This window comes from Lontra canadensis, unplaced genomic scaffold, assembly GCF_010015895.1.
Source record: "Lontra canadensis isolate GAN:19392208 unplaced genomic scaffold, GSC_riverotter_1.0 scaffold49, whole genome shotgun sequence".
NCBI lineage: Eukaryota > Metazoa > Chordata > Mammalia > Carnivora > Mustelidae > Lontra > Lontra canadensis.
In genome coordinates, this window is record NW_022631043.1 from 9,739,252 (window position 1) to 9,763,624 (window position 24,373).

At 46.5% G+C, this 24,373-nt stretch overlaps 1 protein-coding gene across 7 annotated transcripts in view; it reads left to right on the forward strand.

Annotated features, from left to right (window-relative positions):
• The first annotated feature begins 209 nt into the window (after positions 1-209).
• The window catches only part of CYRIB (CYFIP related Rac1 interactor B), a 104,592-nt gene continuing 80,428 nt past the window's right edge, over positions 210-24,373 (forward strand). For 2 of the 7 annotated variants that reach the window (XM_032873534.1, XM_032873529.1), the window contains exon 1: positions 679-734. Coding sequence is in view for 2 of the 7 variants with exons in the window: in XM_032873528.1 (XP_032729419.1) it covers positions 225-235; positions 682-734 (64 nt within the window). In the remaining 5 variants the exon portion in view is untranslated. Of the gene's footprint in view, positions 236-675; positions 735-23,762; positions 23,952-24,373 lie in introns of those variants that run through there. The other 5 variants (XM_032873528.1, XM_032873537.1, XM_032873531.1 and 2 more) reach the window with 5 other exon arrangements.

Consider the following 24,373-nt stretch of genomic DNA (forward strand, 5'->3'; position numbering starts at 1 on the left):
ATCTTCACGCTCGTGCTGGTGACTGTGCTCCATGGGACGTTGGTTAACTATGTTTTTATGAAAACGCCCTTTGATTCATAAGTTTCTGCTGCTGTAAGAGACGTTGAGGGTGACAAGGATGGGGTGCTGTACATATTTATTTTCCTTTCTCAGCCAAGAAGAAACCTAAAACAGGAAGTGATTCAGGGATAGAATGATTCAGACCAGATCAGACTCAAGTTGGGATGGGACCAAGGTATGCTGTTGTAACTCAGAGTTCTAGCGTCCTTTATCTTAGAAATTTGAATTTGGAAAGACAGCCTGGCCCCATTCTCAGTCCCCAGGACCCACAGTCCAGCCACACTGTCAGTCATAGGATTTCGGTTTGGGTCTTTGCTCTTTACTTGGCTATGCAACCATGAGCAAGTTACGTTACTTCTCTGAATCTCCATTTTTTTTTTTTTAATCTCCACTTCTTTATTTGTAATACATAAAACTACTTTGGAATGTTAAATGAGAAGGATGTTTCAGAAACATGCTCTGTAAACTTTAATGGTCTGAAGAAATGGAATTTGGAGTTGTTATTCCCAGACCTTCTCTCTGGTATGGGAAGACTCATAGGGGCTAGCATTTCCTGGGGGCTTACCATGTGCTCAGGTCTGTTGTTATTTGCTTAACCCTTGCTATACCTCTGTTTTACAGGAGAAGAAACTGCGGCCTGGAGTTTGAGTTATTCGTTCAAGGTTACCAAGTTGGTAAGTAACGGTGGATTTGACCATGGCCGTCTGCTTCAGAGCCTGTGTTCTTCACCACTACACTGTGAAGAAAAATGAAAGTGGATGGTAATATCAGGCCAGGACATGGATTTCAGTTCAGTAGAAATAACCTTCTGCTTCCGTTGAAATTAGAATCCATGTGCTTTCATTTTACTGTATGTATATTTAGAGAAACTACCAGGTTATCAGGTTAAATCATTGATTTCCACGAGAACCTTGGAGGGCAGGAGACATTCTCAGCCTCCTGTGACCAGTAACAGTAATCATCACTGACAGTTATTGAGCACTGTTGAAGAGCTGATCTCGTGCCAGGAGCTTTGTCTGAATTACCTTGTTTAAATTTCAAGAGAGAGTTGAGGTTCGAAGAAGAGAAGTACCTTGCCCAAGTTCACTCCAAATGCAAGGGGTTTCTCAGTCCATCTGGGCTGTTATAACAATAACAGACTGGGGGGCACTGAACAGTAGAAAATTGATTCTCACAGTTCTAGAGGCTGACAAGACCAGGATCAAGGTGCTGGCAGAGGCGGTGTCTGGTGGGGCCCTCTTCCTCGTTCCCAGGTGGCCCTTTTTTCACTATCACCTCATGCGGCAGAAAGGGTGAGGGAGCTGTCTGGGGGCTCTGTCATCAAGGGTGCAAATCCCATTCATGAGGCTCTGTCTTCAGGACCTAATCACTCCTGAAAGCTCTACCTCCTAACACCATCCCACGGGAGCTTGGGCTTCAGCATAGGAATCTGGCGAGGACCCAAACAGGGGTAGAGACAGTATTCACATCCGAGCAATCTGGGTGGAGAGCCAGGACTCTTAACTGCTGGGAGGCTCTCATGGAAAACCATCTTGGGGAAGCTTGGTACCTTCTACCCCCACCGGCACTTCCTTTTTCTGCCTCTTTGGCCCCTCGTCTTCCTGGTCTGCTCACTGCCCTGCGTTTGGCTGGCTTGCCTCCAGAGCATTAGCTGTAGATCAGAGATCAGGCAGCAGGGTGCTTTGCATCAGTCTCTCTTGTACACTTGTAACTTTTATGTTCATGGAGGTATAACTTACTGTAAGATGCACAAATCTTTTTTTTTTAAAGATTTTTATTTTTAAGTAATCTCTACATCCAGCATGGGGCTCGGACTTAACAAACCCAAGATCAAGAGTGGCGTGCTCAACAAACTGAGCCAGCCAGGGGCCCCTTGATGAATTCTCACTATACCACCCATCTTGTCCCCACCCAGATAGGGCATTCTGTATTTCCATCTTTCCAGAACATTCTCTCACGCCCCTTCACAGTTAGTGCTGCCCCAGGGATAACCACTGTTCTGACCTACGGAAGTCCTATATCCATCCTAGCATGGATTCCTGCTTCAGACTTATCTAGATCCAAATATACTTACTCAACAAAAACAAAGTACAGATAAAAATAACACTTTGAATAGCGTGGGTGATTCTGTCATTCCACCCAACAGGCGTCTCTCTTGGAGTGAGTGTGAATGAGAGACAGATCTGCTGTTCCTTCTGTCACTCTTTGTTCCAATGGCTTTTTAGAGTGTGAGCATCTTGTGCCACCAAGGGTATTTCTTTTATTTATAGATTTTAATTATCCTACGACCCAGCTCTGAAATCCAAGCCAGCTCTCTCTTTGGGTGTTCAACCTAGGAAACCAAATCCAGGGCTGAAGGAACGCCGCCTGTGTTGGACCTGTGTTGGGAGAGGGCTTGTCAGTCTGCATTGTGAGATTTTATCGTGCGATTGTCCAGGAGAATTTTGACTCCTTTCAGTTTTCATATCTGTGCTGACTTTGGAAGCTAACCCTTGAGTAAGCTGCCGTTGTGATGCGGACAGAGCTCAAGCCCGGGTAGGTTGTTCTCTTAGACTTGGAGACCTAAACATTCTGCCAATGTGGCAGACTGTGCTGATTTGTGCGTCTTTTCTGATGTGAACGTAGAGTCGGCTGAAATAGAAGATTTGCATCTAGGGGAGCTCATCAGAAAGGGAAGTCTGCAAGTGCAAGAAACGGTGAGAGAAGATGAAGCCAAACGGTTATGTAGGCTGAAGCCATGACTGCCTGTGGGGCTTTTGTACCCAGGAAAAGGCCATAGAGTCTGGGTGTTCCAAGTTTAATGCCACAGTGGGTCTAAAGTGAGACTTGGGCCCAAGGTGGAATTGAGCCCTGGGAGCCATAACCGTCACACTTCTTCATGGAGAGAAGCTAGAAAAACTCCACTGCTCGGCAAAATAGAGAGGAAGCTTGCCTTGAGTGGAAAAGTGTCAGCAAGAGATTAAAAGCCATATGTAGTTGTGGAATCTGCATTGTTACTGTGTATGAGATTATGAGACCTCCTCCATCTGAAAAATGAACATAAAAGCTGAAGGGTGCCTGGGTGGCTCAGTAAGTTGGGCCTCTGCCTTTGGCTCAGGTCATGATCTCAGGGTCCTGTGATCGAGTCCCGTGTCGGGCTGTCTGCTCGGGGAGCCTGCTTCCTCCTCTCTCTCTGCCTGCCTCTCCGCCGCCTGCTTGTGATCTCTGTCTGTCAAATAAATAAATAAAATCTTAAAAAAAAACCAAAACAAAACTGGTTCAGTGCCCTGGAAATTCCCAGTGCAAACACAAAATCACCCCATAAGGATATTCAACAAAAGGGAGACCTAACAGGACTCCCACAGAGAGAAAGAGCTTCTGGGGATGAGTTCACAGGTAAATAATACAAGCTACCCAGGAAATGAACTGCTTCAAGCCAGAAGTAACAGAAGGATCTAAAAGAGACTATAAAATGGCATACTTAAAATAATGAATGACTGAAGATGATATTAAGGAAAACATAAAGAAAGATGAAAGAGAATAGGTTGATTTGAAAGGTTGGCCAAATTCAAATGAAAAATGATCATCCAAATTAAAATCCAGCGAAGGATTAACTGACACATTAGACACAGCCAAAGAAGTAATTAGTGAGCTGGGAGACAGTGGTATTAGTTGACATTTATTAAGTCCTTACTATGTGCTGGGTGCTACGCTGTGTATGTACATAACTCATTTAATCCTTAGAAGGAAGTGAGAAGGAAGGCACAAGCAGTATCATGTGTATTTTATGGATGAGGAAGCTAAGGCGTGGTAGTTTGTGCCCTTGCCCAAGGTTGGCCGGTAAGGGTGGAGCTGGGATTTGACCCTGGGCTGCCTCGTGTAGTCTAGAGTCTGTGTGTGCCATTACTATCCCAGAGAGTATCCTCCAAAATAAGCACTAACCAGAAGGAGATGGGAATGCACGAGAATGGTAAAGAAATAAAGAAGAGAGAATGAGACGAGGTTGCTTATGTCCAAACAGACGGGCCAGGGGGAGGCAGTATTCCAAAATACAATGAAAAAAATGAAAGATGTCACAGTGATGTGATGTCCCTTCACATCTCCTCCAGTCCTTAGGTTCCAATATGAGAATCTGTGACCAAGTCACAAGAATCTGTGGCCCTACTAAGGGAAGAAATAGTCAAGGAGATGGCAGAGGCTCATTTCCACTGTCATTTGCGCTGATGTGCTGATACGTTTGACCAAGGTCTCCCTGGGGTAGAGGGGAAGAACACTTGCTTTGTAGCATTTGCTGATTTCTGCGGTATAAACACTTCCTATGCAAGCTACCCATCTGCCATCCCTGAACCCAGAATTGGGAGGAGATGTGCCCACTCAGCTCCCTTGAGTTGGTGTGAGCCGGCCTCAGGACCCCAGTGGTTCTGATGCACATTCTGTTTTTAACCTGTGATTTCTGGCTTGTGCATGAACTTACGGGAAGTCGTAATGTCATGTGTGATATCACAGGGGTGCGGAGAGACAGTGGGACAAGAGTGGAGCTCTGGCCCCCTTTCTTCCCTTGTGTTTAAAAAAAAAATGAAACAGAGCACCTGGGTGGCTTGGTCAGTTAAGTGTCTGCCTTTGGCTCAGGTCATGATCCTGGGATGCTGGGATCTAGCCCCACATCAGGCTCCCTGTTCAGTGTGGAGTCTGCTTCTCCCTCTCCCTCTGTCCCTCTCCCTGCTCGTTCTGTCTCTCTCAAGTAAATAAAATTTTTTAAAAAAATTAAAAAACAAAACAACATTTTGTGAATGTGGGTGGTGAGAGTGACATATATATCACATTATGGGTGACAGTGAAAATGAGTACAGCATCTTGGTGATTTTTTTTTAAGATTTATTTATTTTAGAGAGAGAAACAGCATGGGCAAGCAGCAGGGAGGGCGGAGGAGAGGGGGAGAATCCCCAAGCAGGCTCCCTGGGGAGTGTGGATCCCCATGTGGGGCTTAATCCCACGACCCTGCGATCGTGACCGGAGGGGAAATCAAGAGTGGGACATGCAACCGACTGAGCCACCCAGACTCCCCTGAGCACAGGGTCTTTGAAGGGCAGTTTGGTCCTATGCTATTTCTAACTGCATGACCCTAAATTCTTCTTCAAAGACCTTATCTTACAAAGCCTATCTTTCCTACAGTCACACATGGTCTATGTGAAGATGTACGTAATGTGTCTTCATCTCAGCATTGTTTGTAACAGCAAGACCCTGGAAGCAGCTGAAATGTATTGTTGGTAGGAGATCGATTGAATTAATTATGGTATATTCTTAGAGTGGAATACTGGGCCAGTGTTTAAATAGTAGGTCATTTTACTGAGAAGGGGTGATCTCCAGGGTATATGCTTAAATTAAAAAAAAAAAAAAGACACCATGCAGAAAAGTATAGGTGGTTTGTTCCCATGCGTGGGGAAAAGTGGGAGGTAAACGTAGGTCTGCACACCCACCCACACACATCATGTGCTTGATTATGCATACACTGTTGCTGGCAGACACCAAGAAAGAAGGTGGTTGGAGGGAATACGGCTTACCTCCTGGAGGGAATGCTTAAGGGATTGGGGTCTACAGTGGATAGATAGAAGATGTCTCGTTGTATGTCTTCCATATTTTTTTGAATTTTAAAGCTTAAGCATATAGTATCCTTTCTGTTAAAAATAAAATGGTTAACAGAAAACTTCACTTCGGGAGTTTTCAACACGAAAGCCCCTCTCCTTTTCTGAGGAGACTGGCAGATCTCCGTGTGGTTGCTGATCCCCGGGGTTTGTTGAGCACATGCTGAGCACCAGGCACTTCCCTGGTTTCTGGCTCAGTCCTCTCGCGCCCCTAAACTGTGGGTTTCCCCATTGGTAGGCTCTGCTTGGACCCTAGCAGTTGCCCACTGAACGTGTCCACGGAAGTCACATTTGCAGGAGAGGGGAGGAGAAGTTTTTGTGCAAAGTCACGTGGCATGCAGCAGAAGAGGAGAGAGTCCCAGCAGTCTTTCAGCTGTTTTAGAGCAGAGGTGACCCAGCTGCTTCTCAGATATCCAGGTTATCTGGAAGGGCTCTCGAGCCTTTCTCTGTCCTGCCATTAGTCCCTGGCACCTGTCTTGAGACCACACGCAAGTGTTCTGTCAGTATTAATTTTCCCATCTGTAAGGCTCTTTGCTCTGGAAAGTTGGAGCTGTGTTTGTGGACCAAATGAATCGCTGATGTGTTGAGAAACAGCAAAGGCTAAGAGATTTTGTCCTGCGGTGACCTTTTGTGACTCATTATTGTCTTCCCAACTCTTTTGTGTATGCATCATCAGAGGGCTGAAGAACTCTAGCTTTGCTCCCTGAAAAAGGCCACCTTCAGGGCCTTCCTTAGTGAAATGGATGTTCCCAGGGTGCTTTTCCTGTTCTTTCCTGCAGGCAGCCCCGTTTCCAACCCATCACCAAGCCTTTGATGGAACCAGACGCCTGCTCTCTTCTCTCTTCCTTATCATGTGGTAACAAATGCAGTAAACAGGTTACTCATCTCCTGAGGGCTGTTGTTCCAACGCTGCAATTTGATCAGCTGTAATACAAATGGGCAAGAGGACTGGAGTGAAAAGTTGATAGCATCGAAATCACAAAAACTGCCCTGAGTATTGTTTCCGAGTGGGACATCGTCGGTACCATTCAGATGAAACTCTTGCCAGTGAGGGCTGTTTGACACTGGCACTTTGCGGTCTCTCGAGAGGCTGTGTTGTGGGCTCATTCACAGAGTGCCCTTGAGTACTTTAAGTATCAGTGTCCCTGTGTGGTGTGGGAGGCAGTGGTTTTAGCTTTCTGGGAGCTAGATGTGTATCAGCAGTGTTCTCCCAACTCCCCAGATAGTAATTCTGTCTCCTCTGCATGAGTGCGGATGCGGAGTAAGTTTCACTGCTGTTTCTGTGTGAGGCCTTTCCTGGCTCCCCCCACGCGACGCTCCTCTTGTTCCGTGTAGTATTTAATTAAAGCAGTTATCTTACTGGCTTTAAATAATTGTAGCTGTTTGTAGCTGTCTCCACAGCAGGCTGAGTGCCAGGAAAGACGGCGTGGGTCATCTCTTCCTCTGTGCCTAGCCAGAGTGCAGCGTATGTCCTTCTGAGGTCATTGCCAGGTTTCTTTTGACCTCCATGGAGAAACCCAACTTGAACTGCCTTCCACAGAAGGGGGGTTTATGCCATTGAAAAGTCCAGGGATATAAATCCAAGCGTGGTTTAAACGGTGTTGCGAAGGCTTACACAGCGTTTCTCTGTCCCTTGGCGTCACCTACCATTTCTTTTTGGGCTGTGGTGGCAAGATGGCTATCAACACTTTTAGCAGGAGCAAAAAAAAAAAGGCCACTTCTCCAAAAGTTCAAGCAAAGTCTTAGAATTGAGTCTCCATGTTTCTGATTGGTCTTATCTGAGTCACATGTCCGTCCCCCGACCAATCCCTGTCCTAGGCAAAGGTGATGCTCTGATTGGCCATCCTGGGGGGTAGGGTGTGCACCTCCCAGAGCACAGGGATGAAGGTGAGGGGAGGTGGATGTTCCCCAGTCTGGGAACCCTTTGTGCATGGAGGGAGGTGTGGGTAAAGCAAAAGCAAGGATGTCCAATAGGGTAGGTTTTTAACCAGTGTTTACTCAGTGAATGAATTAACAGCTGAATGAGCAAATGGGAGCGTGCTTATACAATACCCCGAGTGGGGTTTTAACAGATGGAGCCTTTGCACAGAGGAGGGATAAAAGAGAGCCTTGAAATCAAGTCCTGTGAGGATGACATTAGCTGAAATATTTAACAGGAAATAAGAGACCTATGAAAGCCGTTTCCAAACGTCTGGAGGGCATTCGTAGAAAGGGAGTCTTTGCTGGGTCTCCACTTTATGTCCTAGAGGCTGGGCTAGACACTGACATCGGCATCTCCCCACTTTTATTTTCATTTTATTTTTACTAGACAGTCCATTTATGCTCATTGTAGAAGATCCAAAAATGCACACAAAAGGGAAAAATAAACGCCCTCCCATACTCTTACCATCGAAGGCTAATTGTTATTAATATCTGGGTATATATTTTGTCAACCTTTTCTCCCTGTTTGTAGCTGCATTAAAAAAATAAAAATCTTATTTAATCTTGATAATGGTGCTTGTCTGAATAGGAACCTGTGGCTCAGACCAAGGCACTGAATTCCTCGGGCCAGAGTTCAGTCCCCATGTGCCAGCCTCGGAAGTCCTCTCTCATTTCTGGGCTGGGGTTTGCCTGCTACATAACCAGCACTGTGTGCACTAACAAGGTTTCACTACCGTTCTATTCTGAGAATTCTGATTTCATCACTCCCTGTTCATCCATTCACTCTTTCCATTCAGGTGCTCAGGAAATCTTTTACTGGGTGCTGGGGGTGTCCCGGTGAATGAGGCAAGGTTCCCGCCTTCCTGAAGCTGACTGTCTCGCTGAGCTTCGCCTCACCTGTAAAGGGTTGGCTCAGCAGACCCTGGGGCTGTGATTGTGGGGCTGCTGATTGCTCCAGTCCCCTGCCTCTGCCAGGAAGCAACCAGCAAACGAAGAGGAAGCGTCGCAGCCAGAGGCCTCGTTGATCTATGCCCTCTGCCCAGGATCCCTCTCTGGAAGGGAATGGGTGCATGTTGAGGGATGGGAGGCTCAGGGTATGCATTACCTGTCTTCACCCTCCCAGGCAGCTCTGCTGGGTAATCTGGGGTTTGGCCCATATTGTATACATATGATGGTCCTATTTTTTGAACCCCAGAACAGGACTCACCATATGGTGAGGTTAGCCATATGGCAGGGTTATCTAAACGGAAGGAGGGAAATACATATTTCTTGAATGCAACGTTAGGTATTTTTGCATGTCTCTCCTTGCCTGGGGAGGTAGATATTAACAACCTCATTTTGCAGGGCAGGACACTGAGGCTCAGTTGGATCTATGATTTGAGCTCGGGCCTGTCTGATGGCTCCCAGTCCTGTGAGCTCCCTCTTCGTGTTCCCCTGAGCCAGGTACATCTGGGGAGTAGGCCTTTAAAAGGCTGTGATATTCTGGGTGATTTGGTCAGTTTCATTCCATTTACCTATTTAAAAAAGTATTTATTGAGGGCTTGAGTCCAGAAACTCTGTTAAGCCTGAGATACTGGCTGGCGAAGACCAATGAGGGCTCCTACTCCCAGGGAACTTGAAGTCTGAGTTAAATCCCTGAAGAGTGATGATATCTCTGCACACTCCCTTGCTCAGTGATTCACTGAGCCATGCAGGAGGGTGTATCAGTTAGGATGCTTTGAGTCGAAAGGGACAGAGAACCTATTTCAAACTGGATAATTGATAGAGCAGTGGAGTGATTCACATAGGGGATTGGTTTCAGGCACACTTTGATCAGGGCTCCGACTTCATTTCTTGGTGATTCTCTGGGCTCTGCACTTGTGTCTGTTGACTTTGTTCTCAGGTTGACTCCCTTCATAGTAGTAAGAGGGCTGCCAGCAGCTTTGTTAGATGCCGGTAAACGTCAGGAGGAAGAGGTGAGCTCCAGGGGATGTAGAGGAGAGCTGTCCAATGTGGTGACCTGGCTGCTGGGACCTCTCAGACCACATGTTTGTTGGATCACATCCAGGCAAGGAGGAGCTACCATCTCTCCCCAGGGCCACCAAACAAGATTCCTGAGTTTTCCTCTCATGGAATCCACCTCAGGACACCTCCATCTCAGTCCATCATGGCGGCAGAGGAAATGCGATAACACCGATTGGCTTAGACTCATCATTCCCAGAAATGGCAATGAGGACGGAATGACTGAAGGATACTGCCTGGTGGGAAGGGTAGAATGGATGTTGAAGACGCAGCTAGAGTCTGTAAGGGGGCAATGTGTAGGATATGCATGCGGGAAGATGAGTAAGGTCCGATCTCTGAAATTAAAAAAAAAAAAATGCCCCTTCTCTTAAAAAGCTCACATTCTAATGAGCTTCCCGAGATGTGGGCAGTGATCAGAGGAAGGGCATTTACTACACTGATTGAACGTTAGGCACTTTACATGTTTCCTTAGTTAGTTCTCATAATGTCCCTGTCAAGTAGGTATTTCCATTTCACAGGTGAGGAAGCAAGTTCAGAGAGGTTAAGTCGCTTGTTAGCAGGCACACACCCAAGAGAGCATGGTGTTTGGAGGCTGTCCCATATTCCTTCCTCTCCTTTCTGTGATGTTTGCAGAAACCTACAAAGGTTCATCTGATGATGCCTTTACAACAAGCAGGGCCTTGGGGGTAGATACTGCTTTTCATTTCAGGCTTTTATTAGTGGAATTCTGCCAGCTTTTTTTCTTTAACTAACTCTAGAGGGGAGGAAAACTCCTCTCCCAGATCCAGATAAGCAAGCTGTAATTGAATGAGCTTCTGAGAAAAGCAGAACCATTGTCAACTCACAATGCATCAGAAGAGATGGTTGCATTCAGATAATTTTACAAAAATGATTTCCCTCTCCTTTTGACTTTGCTGCCTGAGGCTTCCATTTGGTTTTAAAGTAATAGAGTAACTATTATGTAATTGTATACAATGCTTCTTTCCCCTGGGCTCAAGTTAACTAACTCCTGTGCTCCAAATACAGAATATGTTTTTTGGTGAAGAGTTTATGTAAAGCCAGTGTGATTCCTAAATTAAACTGCCAAAACAAGGACGTGCAAGCCAGGTTTTCTGGTTTTCTCCAGACTCTGTAAAGATAGAACATCCAACAGAGCAGGAGATGATTGACCAAAACTCATGTGTATGCTGGTGGCCAGATGTCTGTGTTCTTACTGCCCCCTGCACCTACAGTGCATGTCTTGAGCTTTGCCGCCCGTGGGAAAGAGCACTGGTTTATTCATAGATATCCTGACCTTCACTTACTTGCACCACGCTGGACATGGTTTCATCCTGGGAGAAATTACCAAAATGGGGAAATCGAAATGGTGGCTGGTGACAAGTTGACACAGTTGACTTTCAAGTTTGATGCTTTCTTTTGGAGTTCTTGTATCTGCCTTCCATTTTTTTCAGGTTATTACTGATGATACTGAATCTACCTATCTAAATTTCTATTAAGTTGTCTACCATGTTTTGGGTCCTGGGGATAGAGAGCCAAGCAAAGCATGGTCTCCATTCCTGATAGTCTTCAGTGGTGATCCTCTGTACAGATCTCCTCCCTGTCTGTCCATACTAGTATATTTTTTTGGTTCTGATTTACTCAGGGCCTGGCAAACTCATTAAACTGGACCTTGGAAAAAGGGTGAAGTACAAAAGAGGAAACAGGAAAGACCTGAGGGTAGATGCGTAGGCTTAGTGTCAAGAGGGACTGCTGAGCTCATCTTGTTGACTCCAGAAGATGGCTACTGTGGTTGTCATTAGGACTAGTGTTTAGGGCTTTTTTGTTACCACAGTATAACCTAACTCATCGTGACCTATGTGACCATCACTATCATAGAGGGGGCAGGACTCCTGGAACCTGGCCAGCTTGTGTATGCTCATATGAATGGGTGCACAAGCAAATATCTGTAAGTATAGATGTGAATCTGGTGCCTGTGTATCATAGTGGTTCTCAAACTCATTACAATTAAAATTTCAAAGCCCAGAACATAGTATAGATGAATTAATTCACCAACTCTGGGTTGGTGCTCTCTGATTAGTTCAGCTGTCTGGGTGAGTTCCAGTTTGCAGACAAGCTCAAGAACCACTTGTCTATGAGAATTTTAATAACATCCCTGTTATTACCTGAAGACGAGTAGGGATAGTGGTAATGACAATGGTACTAGCCGTCATTATCATTTATGGACTGCTGCGTATCTGCCAGGATGTATCCTGGGTGTGTGACAAATGTTGTCACATGTAATCCATACTGCAGCCCTGCCAGACAGCTCTGTAGATGGTTGGAGAGGGAAAAGGGGGGATGGGGTCATATCTTTTAAACTGATGTCAACCACAGAGTTGCTTAATCCAGATTATAAGGTATAATCCAGAAAGATAGAATTGTTGGGCTGATCTTGTTGACCCCAGAATGACCACTGTGGTCATCACTGGGGCTCAAATTCAAGGGCTGTTTGTTACCACAGCATAACCTGGCCCATCCAGACTGATGCAGCCATCCTTTTAATAACCACAGTGGATTCAGGAGTTGATATGCAAAAGCACATTTTGCAAAATTATAAATTGAGAGTGAGTTGATTTTGGCTTGTGGCTTGGAAAGAGAAATGAGTGTAGAAAACCAAGCTATTAATCTTGGGTTAGGTTGATTCATCCATCAAAATCAGTCAGTGTTTCAAGGAATCAGGTTAAATAAATTAATAAAACATTACCTGGTGTGTTTGTAGTGCTTTTCTCAATGGGATATATGGGATATAGGAACGTCATACCATGACACATCCTAGGAGGACTGTTGGGCATCAGTAGAGACAGGTGTTACCATAGGTGATAACAGGAGCTAAGTGATAGTGAGACGCTATGCCTGGCTGGAGTCTTGGGTAGGTGGGAGTTTGGCCAGGAGGTGTGGTAGTGTTGGGAAGGGTGATCATAGCATAGAGAGTAGCATGGGCAAAGGCAAGCACAGCAGCAGGAAGTAGCATTTATAGGAACTCTATAAATCAGTTTGGTGTTAGTACCAAGAAAGACATCATTCCCCACTCTGATGGGAGAGGTCCCATACAACCTGCATTATCACTTATTTGTTTATCATTTGGTACATGTCTCCTAACCTTTTTTCCCCCTGCTTTGGAAGAGATTTGTGTGTAATGAAGGGCCAAATAAGCATAATGCTTTAATCGACTTTGTTTACCCTCAAAGATCACACCAGATGTGTGATCTCAAAGTTCAAATGCATGGAAGAGCTCAGGAAAGCAGTTGGGGAAGCTGGAGGCATGTATACACCCAATGTTGTATATATGCTTATTAGTGGAGTTTTTTTATGGACTCTGTTGATGCCTCAATCTTTGGATCCAACCATTGGAAATGAACTCAGCAAGTGTCTCTCACTCCAAGTCCAGGCCTTGGAGATTGTGTTCCCTTGAGACCCCTCTGAGACCCTGTTAGGCCTTCAGTTCCCTTCGTGTAAAATGTTAGATTGAAGGTGAATTCTAAGGTCCTTTACATGTCTAAAATTAGGTGACCCATCAGGTACTCATTAATGCAAATGTCCTGTTAAATAAAAATGCTAAGTAAATACTGAAGTGGATACCGCAGATATTTTCTTCAAGGCTGTGGGTTTAGATAGAACAGAGTTTGGGCAGGGTAGCATTTTCTTCTCTACCGTGGTCTGTGCATTAAAATGGAAGGAGGGATGCTTTCTCATTAAACCTGTGTTCGAACATGAAATCAGCACCAGGATTTTAGAGAGCAAGCTAGCTAAACCAGCTAACCTGCTTCTTAACTTGGATCTTATTGGTTCTCTCTTAGAAAGGTGGTGGGATTTTTTTGGTTGGTTTTTTTTTTTTTTTTTTAATCTTATGCAATGTCTTTTCTTCTGCAGCTGCAAAACTTATAACTTTTTCACACTGTCAGGTCGTGTTCATCAACCGCATTTTTCTGTATTTCAGCTGGTTGGTTAGACACTTGATCATTTTGGCGACTTTGGTGGTGAGGGTTTATATCTTGTCTTCTCATGTTGCTCATCCGATCCCCTGGTTTTAGGGCTGTGTCCGTGTTGGGAGTCTGGAGTAGGGTTATGGCCCTAGCACTGGGATAACTCAGGCTGGACCAGGCTTGAGCAGCTGTACCTGGTTGAGTGCATGCCGTATGCCAGGCATGATGCCTGGCTCTGTGCTAGCACTGGGGATACAGTAGTATCCTTGTGGGGTTCCCAGTGTTTAAGGAAGAACAGAAATCACTGTGCAATTACAATTATGTATGTGCTATAGACAAGAAGCACAAGGTCCCGAGCACTCTCACAGCGGGGCATCTAACTTTGCTCAAAATTCAAATGCATGGAAGAGCTCAGGAAAGCAGTTGGGGAAGCTGGAGGCATTAAGAGTCATATACGATCAAATGCAAGATGCAAACAGGTAAAGAGTTCACAGTTAAGCCTGCAAAGAGTGCTAGGGTCCCTGTGAGTTGATAAAGTTCAGGATACCAGGCCTTCCTTCGACAACTTCTTGCCCCTCCCCCTCTAATTCCCCAAAGCCGCAGGAATTACTCTTTCTCTAGGCCATATGTCTGTATCATTTCTTTGGCAGATGTGTGATGATCTGTACTGTAGGAAGGCAGCATGTCTTCCTGGAAGGGAAGACTGTTTCCTATACTTGCTGTGTAGCCCCTCCCGCCAAAGTGGGTAACCCTGGATGGAATTGCTGATCAGCTGGTTTATGAAATTCAAGGCCCGTAGCTCACCAGTTAACCTTAGTATGTGGAACTTGTCCTTCATACATCCACAGTAGCAGATCACAGGAAGGCCCAGGACCTGTGGGAAGAGTAACAGGTAACAGCCCCAAGTGCCCCTTTGTGCTCAAATTCACTAAAGCTTCCATCAACTGAGGCAATGAATGGGGGAAGCCTGTCAACTTGGGAATAGTTTAAGAGATACTAGCTTGTAATTAAAAGTCCAGGATAAATCAGCTTTTCTTTTCTGCATCTGATTTCCTAGTTTTCTTTCTGCTTCTGTGATTCTGTTTCCATTAAGAGAGTCTTCTGTTTGCTTCCGCACGACCCGCCACTCCTTCTGCCCTCCTTCAGAGTTGCTTCCCGCCCCCTTGGCCAAGTCTTCTAATTCTCTTTTATTTTTCTTCTGGCTACACCCTTCCCTTTTTGAAGGCCATCTTTTTAAACAAATTGTTCAAAACACTGAAGGAAAATTAAAAAAAAAAATCTCATCCCTAGTCTCTCCTTCTAACCTCTCTGAGCCTATCTGCCACTTCCCCATGGGGCTACATCATGTGTATTAATGACATTCTTGTATATATATAGTTTTGTACTTTGCTCTTCTGGAATAGTCACTAATTTTCAACTAGCGGATGTTAATTGAGCTCCTTCTATGTGCTGGGCATCCTTATAATGGCTAGGGTAGATGGATCAGTGAACACACCAGACCTAAATCCTGGCTTTCCTTGAAGCTTATGCCTGATTTCTGGAGAGAGACAACACGCTTAATACAAATTCTCTTAAGAAGTGACCACTGTTGTAGAAAGAAACAGGAGTGTTAAAGAAGGTCAGGAGTATGTAAAATATTTTCTCATGCGGCTACCAACTGCCTGTGTACTCAGGGGTTGTATATTATCCTTGATGTTGATGGATTATATTTTACTTAGAGCATTTAGAGCCTGAGGACTATAAACTTTAAATCTGGAGAGGACTTACGAATCATTGAGAGCAAATCCTTCATTTTTGAGGTGAGGAAAAACAGGTCCAGAGAAAAGAAATAACTTGCTCAAAATTATACAGCCCTTAAGTGGCAAAGCAGGGGCTTTTAAATTTTAATTAAATTGGTTTTCATTAATTCTAAAGACAATCCTTCCAGAGCCCTGCTTTGCTGTTTCCGTGTTGTGGGAAATTGAATTCGTTTCCGGTTTTTATTATAAATAATACTACAATGGGCAGTTTTACACCGATACCATCTTAATGAAAGCAAGTTAATAATAACAGTAATAATAATAAATAATAGAAGAAGCTAATATTTATTGAGCACTTATATTTGCCAGGCACTGTGCTAAGTGCTTTCCATGAAATAACTTTATTCTTACAGCAAAGACTGTTACTTTCCTATTTTTTACTGATGAGGAAATGAAGGGATTCAGACTCAGGTCCGAGCACTTAGTCACCATGATGTACCGCCTTCCAAGTTTGGATACAAAAGCTACAAATTTCAACAAGGAAGATAATCAGGAATGCCTATCTATTAAACACTTAAGAGTTCTCCAAGAATGCTGACATATTAGGTTTAACTGTACGTAATTGCTGTTTTGAGGGTAAAACGTCAGTGAATGTTAGCGGCTTCTTGTGTCCCATCTGTTACTTCAGTTAATCCTCACAATAATGGTGATTTAGGTGGTATTGTACCTATTTTATGCATGAGTAGCCTAGTAGTTCAGCTGGAGCTTGGACACGGGGTGGTGCTGTGAATGTTTGCAGAGAGATCGGAGGAAGGGGGATGGGAGGCAAGGAGAGCAGCATGACTGAGGCCAAGTAATCAGCTGCTAATACCTGGCTCGGATCCTGCTTCCGTGTCTCAGGGGCTTTGTGACCAACCTCGAAATACTTAAAATTCTTATAGCTCATTTCTAATCTGAAAACGGTCATTATAAAGATTGAGTTTGTAAAATGGGTGGAAATCACTTTGTTCAAAACCGGCAGAAACGAAGCAATCAATGCGAAGGCTCGGTGGTGGTGGTGGTTCCTTCTGCTGCGATGTTTCAGAGCAAACCCATCTCTTCTGGTGTTTCTGTGAAACTCACAAAGAAGCTTTTGAAAATGGCATGGGTAACCTAACGACCCTTGACACCGTTGGGGAGTCTCTTTCTTTACAGATCAAGTTGTCTTCTCACTTGGAGGGGCGCCATATAAGATGGGTGGGGCATGAGAGATGAACCTCGGTTTGGGCTTCTGGGTCACCGTGGGGTGAGGTCCAGGAACAGATGGCCCACCCAGTTGTTCCTCTCCCTGCCGTCGTCTGGTGCCATTTCTAATTGAACAACATGTTGTCCCCCTCCTTCAGGTGACACCCTCCTGGGCCCAGCCACAGTGGGGGCGGGCAGGTGGGCAATGTGGTGAGTGCCCTTGGGCACTGCGTCTTCCTGCTGGAGTGGGGTGTGCTCTTCTGGTCTGCTTCGCCAGGCAGGCCTGGGGAGGCCCTTCCTCCTCGAGGGGAGTGACTGTCAGTGCTGAAAATGCCACATGGCTCCTGAACCCCACCAGGGGCTAAAAGAGCCCTGAAGAGTACTTCCTGAAAGGAAGTACATCCTGAGCGTGCCCTCTTGGGTTTCTCTGCAGCCGGCTCTTTGTCTTCCATGGGGCAGTGGGCTTTGGGGTTCAGACTGCTTAGGACATCAGTAAACCCTGTGAACCACCAACCTGTACCTCCAGGGAAAAACTGCGTTAGGGCAGGGCTGGGGAGGCCAAACTAAGGCTTGCATTGGAAGTTTGTTCCTCTTTTTACATTAAAATCTTGGCAAGAAAACACAAATCTTGATTTCTGTCCCCTGTTTCTGCCACGGATTCTCCAACTGAACTCCGAGGCATTGTCCGGGCTTTGTCAGATGTCAGCTTTTTTGCTTCTGCAGTTGACGGAAACTCTTAACATTAGACCATTTTGCTTCTGCAGTTGACAGGGACTCTTAACATTAAACTCCAGGTGGTGAATGGGCGGTGGGGAGTACGGTTCTGGAGAAATACAAGGTCCAAAGCAATACAGACAGAGAGGAAAAAATGGGAAGCTTGTCAAGAGGGAAGTGCTGTGTTAAAACATGTTACCTTTATTGACATTGAAGGAACCTCCCCTTTAGCTCAACATCAGGAGATGTGTTACATCCTTTTCGGTATAGTGACAGGGCTGAGTGTTAGAGAGCTTTTCACAACAGGGCAGCTGAAGAACTTTTGTTAAAGAAAGGTGATTAAGATACACCGTGAAATGAAACACAGCAGATTAGTTTAGAATAGGAACCATTTTTATAAAAATATATGCATTATCTTTATATAGATATAGAAAAAACATTTGGAAGGGTATCCACATGGTGGGAGGTTGGATCATAAGTGTTTATATTTTCTTCCTTTTGCTCATCTGTGTTTTCAAATTTTTCTGCAGTCAACATGTGTTATTCATAGAGTTGCGGTGAAAGGAAGGTATAGGGTGGCTGGGAACCTCCTTTTTTTACCCAGTCATTCTGCATGCTTATTGAGGGTCTCTTAGGAGCAGTGTGGGCACAATGAAAGGTGTTGGACTGGGCAAGATAGCCCCGGCCTCTGCCTTCACAGAGCTGGTGTTTTCGTGGGAGGCTTTTTATAAAAACATTTTTAAGGGGCACCTGGGTGGCTCAGTTGGTGAAGTGTCTGCCTTCAGCTCAGGTCCTGAGCCAAGGTGTCCCGAGATCCTGCTTTGGGCTCCCTGTTCAGTGGGGAATCTCCTTCTCCCTCTCCTTCTGCCCTTCTTTCCCGGTCTTGCTCTCTCTCTCACTCTCAAATAAGTAAAATCTTTTTTAAATGTTATTTATTTATTTGAGAGAGAGAGAGCAGGAGTGCATAAGCAGGAGGAGCTGTAGAGGGAGAGGGAGAAGCAGGCTCCCTGCTTAACAGGGAGCCCAATGTGGGGCTGGATCCCAAGACCCTGGGATCATGACCTGAGCCGAAGGTAGATGCATATCCAACTGAGCCACCCAGGGGCCTCAAATAAATAAATTCTTTAAAAAAAGAATAAAAACATTTTTAAGCTAGAAAATAAAAATATTTATGGTTGTAACAAGTACTGCGAAGGAGAAAAGCCAGTGACCTATAGGAATGACTGACAGGAGCTAGGTGTGGGGCGATGGGGAGGACCACTTTGAGGAGGTGACCCTTGAACTGGAAGGCCAAGAAATAGCCACTTGAAGAGGCTAGAAGGCGTACTGGAGGCACAGGGAAGGACCAGCTGTGAGAGCCTGCCACCTTCCTGCAGGTCACCCAGAAGGCTGGCCAAAGCGGATGTTGTGGAACTGCCCACTTGTGAGAATGTTACATTTGGGAACATGACAGAGGCTCATAGACAGAGCCTCTGGGGAAATACGGCCCTAAGGACAACTTTGTGACTCCCGAGAGATTGGTTAATATTTTGCTAGGTCACAGGAGTGTCAGGAGTATGTCAGGGTTTGAGTTGTTGGCTTTGTACTTCATTGCTTTTGGGTAGGAGCTCTGATGCCATCTTTCATGCCAGACAGGCCTGGAGTGTTGCCCTGGGGACGTCCAAGCCCCCTTCCCCGGGTCTTCTTCTGGGTTTGTCAAACTCGCCTATTGGATGCTCAGACATAAGGCAGGACACTGGAGTCTTCGTTCTTACCCATCCTGGACATGTTTGGGAGGGTGCCTCTTTCCTCAGTATTCCTTCTTTCCACCAAAAGGAAGAGGGAAGCAGTTGACAGAAGTCCCTGAATGTTAGGCTGAGGAGTTATATGGTGATTCTGAGTTAACTATGGTAGCACCATCCAGAGTCCTCCCTAAGAGCAATCTGAGCAGCGCAGATCAACAGCTGTAACAGTGGTCAGTTCCTTTAACCCAGAAACTTTGGTCCAAGGAACTTATGTGGAGGGTGTGTGTGTGTGTGTGTGTGTGTGTGTCTGTGTCTGTCTGTGTGTATGTTTGTTTGTTTTTAATGGGGAGAAACCAAGAATACAGCAATGTCTGTAACAGCAGTAATACTTGTTAATAACATTGTGGGTTTCCCGGATGGGAAATGAAAGGTTCATGAGGTCAAGTGGGTGTCCCTGGTTCACTCTGGCAGATTTAGGCTCTTACCTCTAGTACATGCATTGCTGCCTGGTGGTTTTGCTCAGAAACTCAGGAAAATGATGGGAGTCAAGAAAGCATAGGGAAGGGACCAACACCAAAAATCATTATTGAACTTAACGCATGTTTAGTTCCATTCTAGTTTTGTAAGTTTTCACCAGGTTCATCCTTCCAACTCACTTGTGGGGAAACAGGCCCTGAGAGGTTGAGTAACTTGTACAAAGTATAAGAACAGGACTCAGGCCCTGGCTGGGCTGAACCCAGAGCTTTGAGGGGGTTTGGGCTCTGCTGTATTGTCCTCGGCTTCACGAGAATGCATTGCTGGATGAGGGAATAAATGGAACGCTGATGTGTTCTCTTCCACGGCTCTGCAGTTGTCTGTGCCACACCTTTGCCCAGTAGACTCCCACGAGAGTTGCAGCTTCCCTGGCGCTTGTGGCCACACTTTTCTTACACCCTTCACCTAAAGGCCCTCTTCCCTCCCTGAACCCGTCCCTTGCAGAATGCTCAGAACCAGATGAGTCTAGGATAAACGAGGCATGCAGGGTGTGAACCTTTAGTAACTGAAGGAAATGGAGCTATTTCAATGTGATGCAATGTTCTGCAGCCATTAAAGTGATAAATGTTGACTGTAGAAATCTGAAACGGCATTGGGAAATAGTTGCATGTATCTGACAACAGTTGAAGCAACGTGCATTCACATGGGTAAAGGTGGGAGGAGGACGGGAATGAAAACTATGTGAAGGATTTGGGGTTGAGTGGTATCACCTTCCAGTCGGTCTGCTAAGCTAGGAATATCAGAGTCCCACAGCTCCTGCTGCTTCTTCCCCAGGATTCAACCAGTTACAAACTCCTGTAGATACAACATTAGTATCTTAAAAAAAAAAAAAAAATGATTTTATGTACTTGTTTGACACAGAGAGAGAGAGTAAGAGAGAGTGAGCATGCACAAGCAGGCAGAGTAGCAGGCAGAGGGAGAGGGAGAAGCAGGCCCCCCACCAAGCAAGGAGCCCAACATGGAACTTGATCCGAGGACCCTGACGTCCGACCTGAGGCAAAGGCAGTCGCTTAACCAACTGAGCCACCTGGACACCCCTCGACATCAGTATCTTAATTCTAGTGCCCATTCTTGCTCTCCACTGCCAGTTTCCTAAAGCAGGCTCTCATTATTTCTCTCCTGCACTACACAGCAACCTCACTGGTCTGCGGGCCCCCATTCTCATTCCCACTGTAGTCCCTCTTGGAGTGATCTTCATATAAGACAACATCTAATTATGTCTCTCCCTTGCTGAGACGCTTCTGTTCACTTGTTACTGCCTTCAGGAGGCAAGTTCAAACTCCATAGCATGGTGGTTGAGGTGATTCTCCACTATCCCACCCAGTCTTCCCTCCAGCATGTCATGCACTCCCCTTCCTCTGCCCACGTGCCTTTTCTTCTCATCCCTTCCCTGATCTCTTCAAGACCAAACCCATCCTCTCTGAAGCCTTCACAGCCGTCCCAGGGATGGCTGGTTCTTCCACTTTCCTAGGTACAATGAATCATGCTCTGCTGTCATTGTGAGGTCGCAGCTCTTTCACTAAATCCTGAGCCCCTCCAGGACAGGCACCTACCCTGTCTACTGAACTCCACTTTAAACCCTTGGCATGGTGCCTATGACATAATAGAGGGGCAGAATTTTGTGTTGATTGAATGCATCAATGATTAAGTGAAACAACTGATTCTTTGTAATGTTTTCAAGTTGATTCAGTAGTGCAATTTTCAAAGGAAACCGCATTTAAAGAAGGCATCAGGAACTTCTGAAATTCACAAAAACAGAATCTAGTTATGTAAATGGACAACTGTGGAGTTGACAGACTGGGTTTGAATCCTGGATCTGATACTGAGCCTTGGTTGCCTCATTTATAAGATGGACATAACAGTACCATATAGGGAGATTCTAAAAAGCAACAGAGGAAATGCAAGTAAAGTGCTTAGTACGGTGCCTGGCACATAGGAAGGACTCACAAAGAAAAATGCTAACAAGTCACAGTGATTAAATCATCAAGAGCCTAGTTCTCTTATGTAAACCTCTTTTTTGCATCCTCCTGCTTGTTTTTTCAACATAAAACTTTGAAAGCTTCGATCTCAGCTGAAATGGGATTACATTCAGGCAGGATGACAAAGAAAGGACTGGGGAAGAATAAATTCAGCACTTCTCTTAAGGTCTTCTTTTTTATTCCCATTTTCAGGATATCCTGCATGGGTTGTAGTGGTTGAGCTTACATGTGAGTTGTGACACAGGCTAGCAATGGGTCTAGAACTGACAACTGAAAGGTATTTCTGAAAGGGGGCTGATCTTATTTTATGGTTATCACTCATCAGTGGACTTTTCTTGGTTGGACTGTAAGCTCCCTCAGGCTGGCATCATGTCTGTGTTGCTCTCCAGAGATAAAATTAGGACCAGTGGATGAAAATTGTTGGATATCAGATTTTTGCTCAGTGTAAAAGAAGAGGTTCCTCACAATGAGAAGAGGCTGACAGTGCAGTAATGGGTTCCCCATAATGGGAGATATTTGAGCTAAACTGGTTGGAGTTGAGAATACAATGGAAGATATTTCTGCTTTTGTTGGGATATTGAGGTAGAGGTGTGTGGTTACTCAGAGCACATGTTAAAGGTATGGGGCGGGTGTATGAACTCTCTTCCTTGGTACAAATCGAGGATGGTGGGTTTCTCTGGACCATGGTTATTTAAGGATGGGTAACAGTGTGTGTCATAAACATGGACCACAGTTCTTGGATTGTGAAGATCCTGTTAGCATCAGTGTTGGCAAAAAATTGGCTCCCTCAGTTTAATTGAAGTTGATGAAGATTATAATAGATATAGTATGGAACCCCTAAATCATCCTAAATTATGATAATTAGGGCAAAAGGCTGAAGCCTAGGACTCTTGCCTTTAGTGTGTGCCTTGAAAAAGCCATCTAATCTCCCTCCCTAACACATTTCTATACAGTATAGCTCATACGATGTACTCTCCAGGTAACTCAATGGGAAGACAAAAGGCTAAATAAGGTAAGGGTTACTCTTCTATGTTTGCGGCAAGGAGAGATTTCTTGGCTGTATCTGGTAAGGACTGGATAGTTCCTGGGATGTTACCTATTTGAACAGAACAGAGTTCATAATCAGGGTTTCATAGGTAAGCTTCCTGGGATCATAAATCGCCGGACATTGTATGCAATTTTTCTGGAGGAGTAAAACCCCTACTTTTGTGTGATTTTCAGTAGGCCTTGACCCCAAATATTCAGAACCATTTACCTCCACGGTGATGATCTGCTCAAATCTAAAATATTCCAGAGAAAGGTAACATTGTGATCATTTATACTTTAGTGTTAATGAAAAAATCTGAGAGTTTCATAGCGGGATTGGGATGAAGCAGCTAGATGGGATGTTCAGGTTTTGTATGTAAAGAGGGAGCATTTATGTTCAAGGGTGAAGGTGGATTAGGGAAATAAAATGCTGTGCCCTGGGCCACATCCAAGTTCTCTGCCCCCCTCTCCCGCCCCCCGCTCCGTCCCGGACATTTTTGCCCAGAGCGGAACCCTAGAACAAAAATCTCATTTATCTGAAAGAGCCATGCGTGGCAAGGTACAAGTCTCAAGCGGCGCCTGATTTCTGCCCTCTGACTGATCATTTAACACTTCCCCAGGGCGTGTCCACGATACCATCACAGGCGATAACGGTGCACCTCTGGGGAACCTGCCAGCACTTCTGCCTTGTCGGGGCGCGGGAGTGAAGTTCAGTACCTGGCGGAGAGGGAAAGGCGTGCCAACCAGCCCAGCCATTCCAGGCCTGGAGAGTGGTGGGAGGTGGCCGCTTCGCTGAGTTCAGCACAAAGAGCCCTGAACTTCGAGTTCCGAGTTCCAGTTCATGCTATTTCCGAACTCGCTGACCTGAGGCAGCTACCGCCGACCTCTGAACCTCAGTTTTCCTTCTGTAAAATGAGAAGGCTGCAAGATTCGGACCCACCCAGATGCCATCTCCGCGCGGAGGTGCTGCCCCTTTAAGGAGGGCGGGGGCGCGGAGGCGGTGGCCGCGCCTCCTTGCTCTCCTCCCTCCCGCTCCAGACCACCTGTCCCCGGCCTCGCTCCGCCCCCTTCAGGAGGGGCGGGAGAAGAGGGGCGGGGAAGGAAGGCCAAGGATTTACCTTGCGGGGCGGGCGCGCGACGCATGCGCACGGCCGGACAGGTCCGCGGCGCCCTCACTTCCTGGCATTCCCCCCTCCCCCTCCTCGCCGTTACCCTGTACATCCGGGTCACTTGCCCTCCCCGTTCGGAGCCGCCGCCGCTGCTGCCGCCGCCGCCTGGCTCGTCGCGGCTCCGCCACAGGGGCAGGTGCGGAGGGGCTCCTGGTCCGGCCGCCGCCGCTGCCCCGCTCCGGGCCCGGGGCTCCCTCTAGCGCCGCTGAGGAGCCGCCGCCGCGGCTCGAGGAGGGCGGAGGAGCGGGGCTGAGAGAGCCCGGAGGCTCGAGCGGAGGGTAAGTGATTTATTTTTACCATTTCCCCCCTTCCCTCACGCCCCTCGCTTTCCTGCCCCTCGACCCCATTTTGGCGGAGAGGCGGGCACGGTGGGGGCCGCGCCGGCGCGGGGCTTCCTCGGCCCCCGGCGCCGTGGGCCCGCCCTGGCGCCCACCCCCGGCGCTGCGGTTGCACCTCTGCGGGCGCCCCCCGCCCGCCGGCCCGCGGCGCCCCGACCCCTTCTTCCGCGGCCCCGGCCCCGGCCCTGCCGGCGCTCATTCATTCGGACCTCCTTTCTTCCTCCCCTTCCTCCCACCCGCAACTCCACGCGCGTGCTCGCCAAGCCCTCCCACCCCCAGAGCCGGCAGCCGCGCGTGATCTCCGGCTCGCCCGCTCTTCCCCTCCCGCATCGGCGCTCGCCCCCCACCCGCGGCGCCCACCT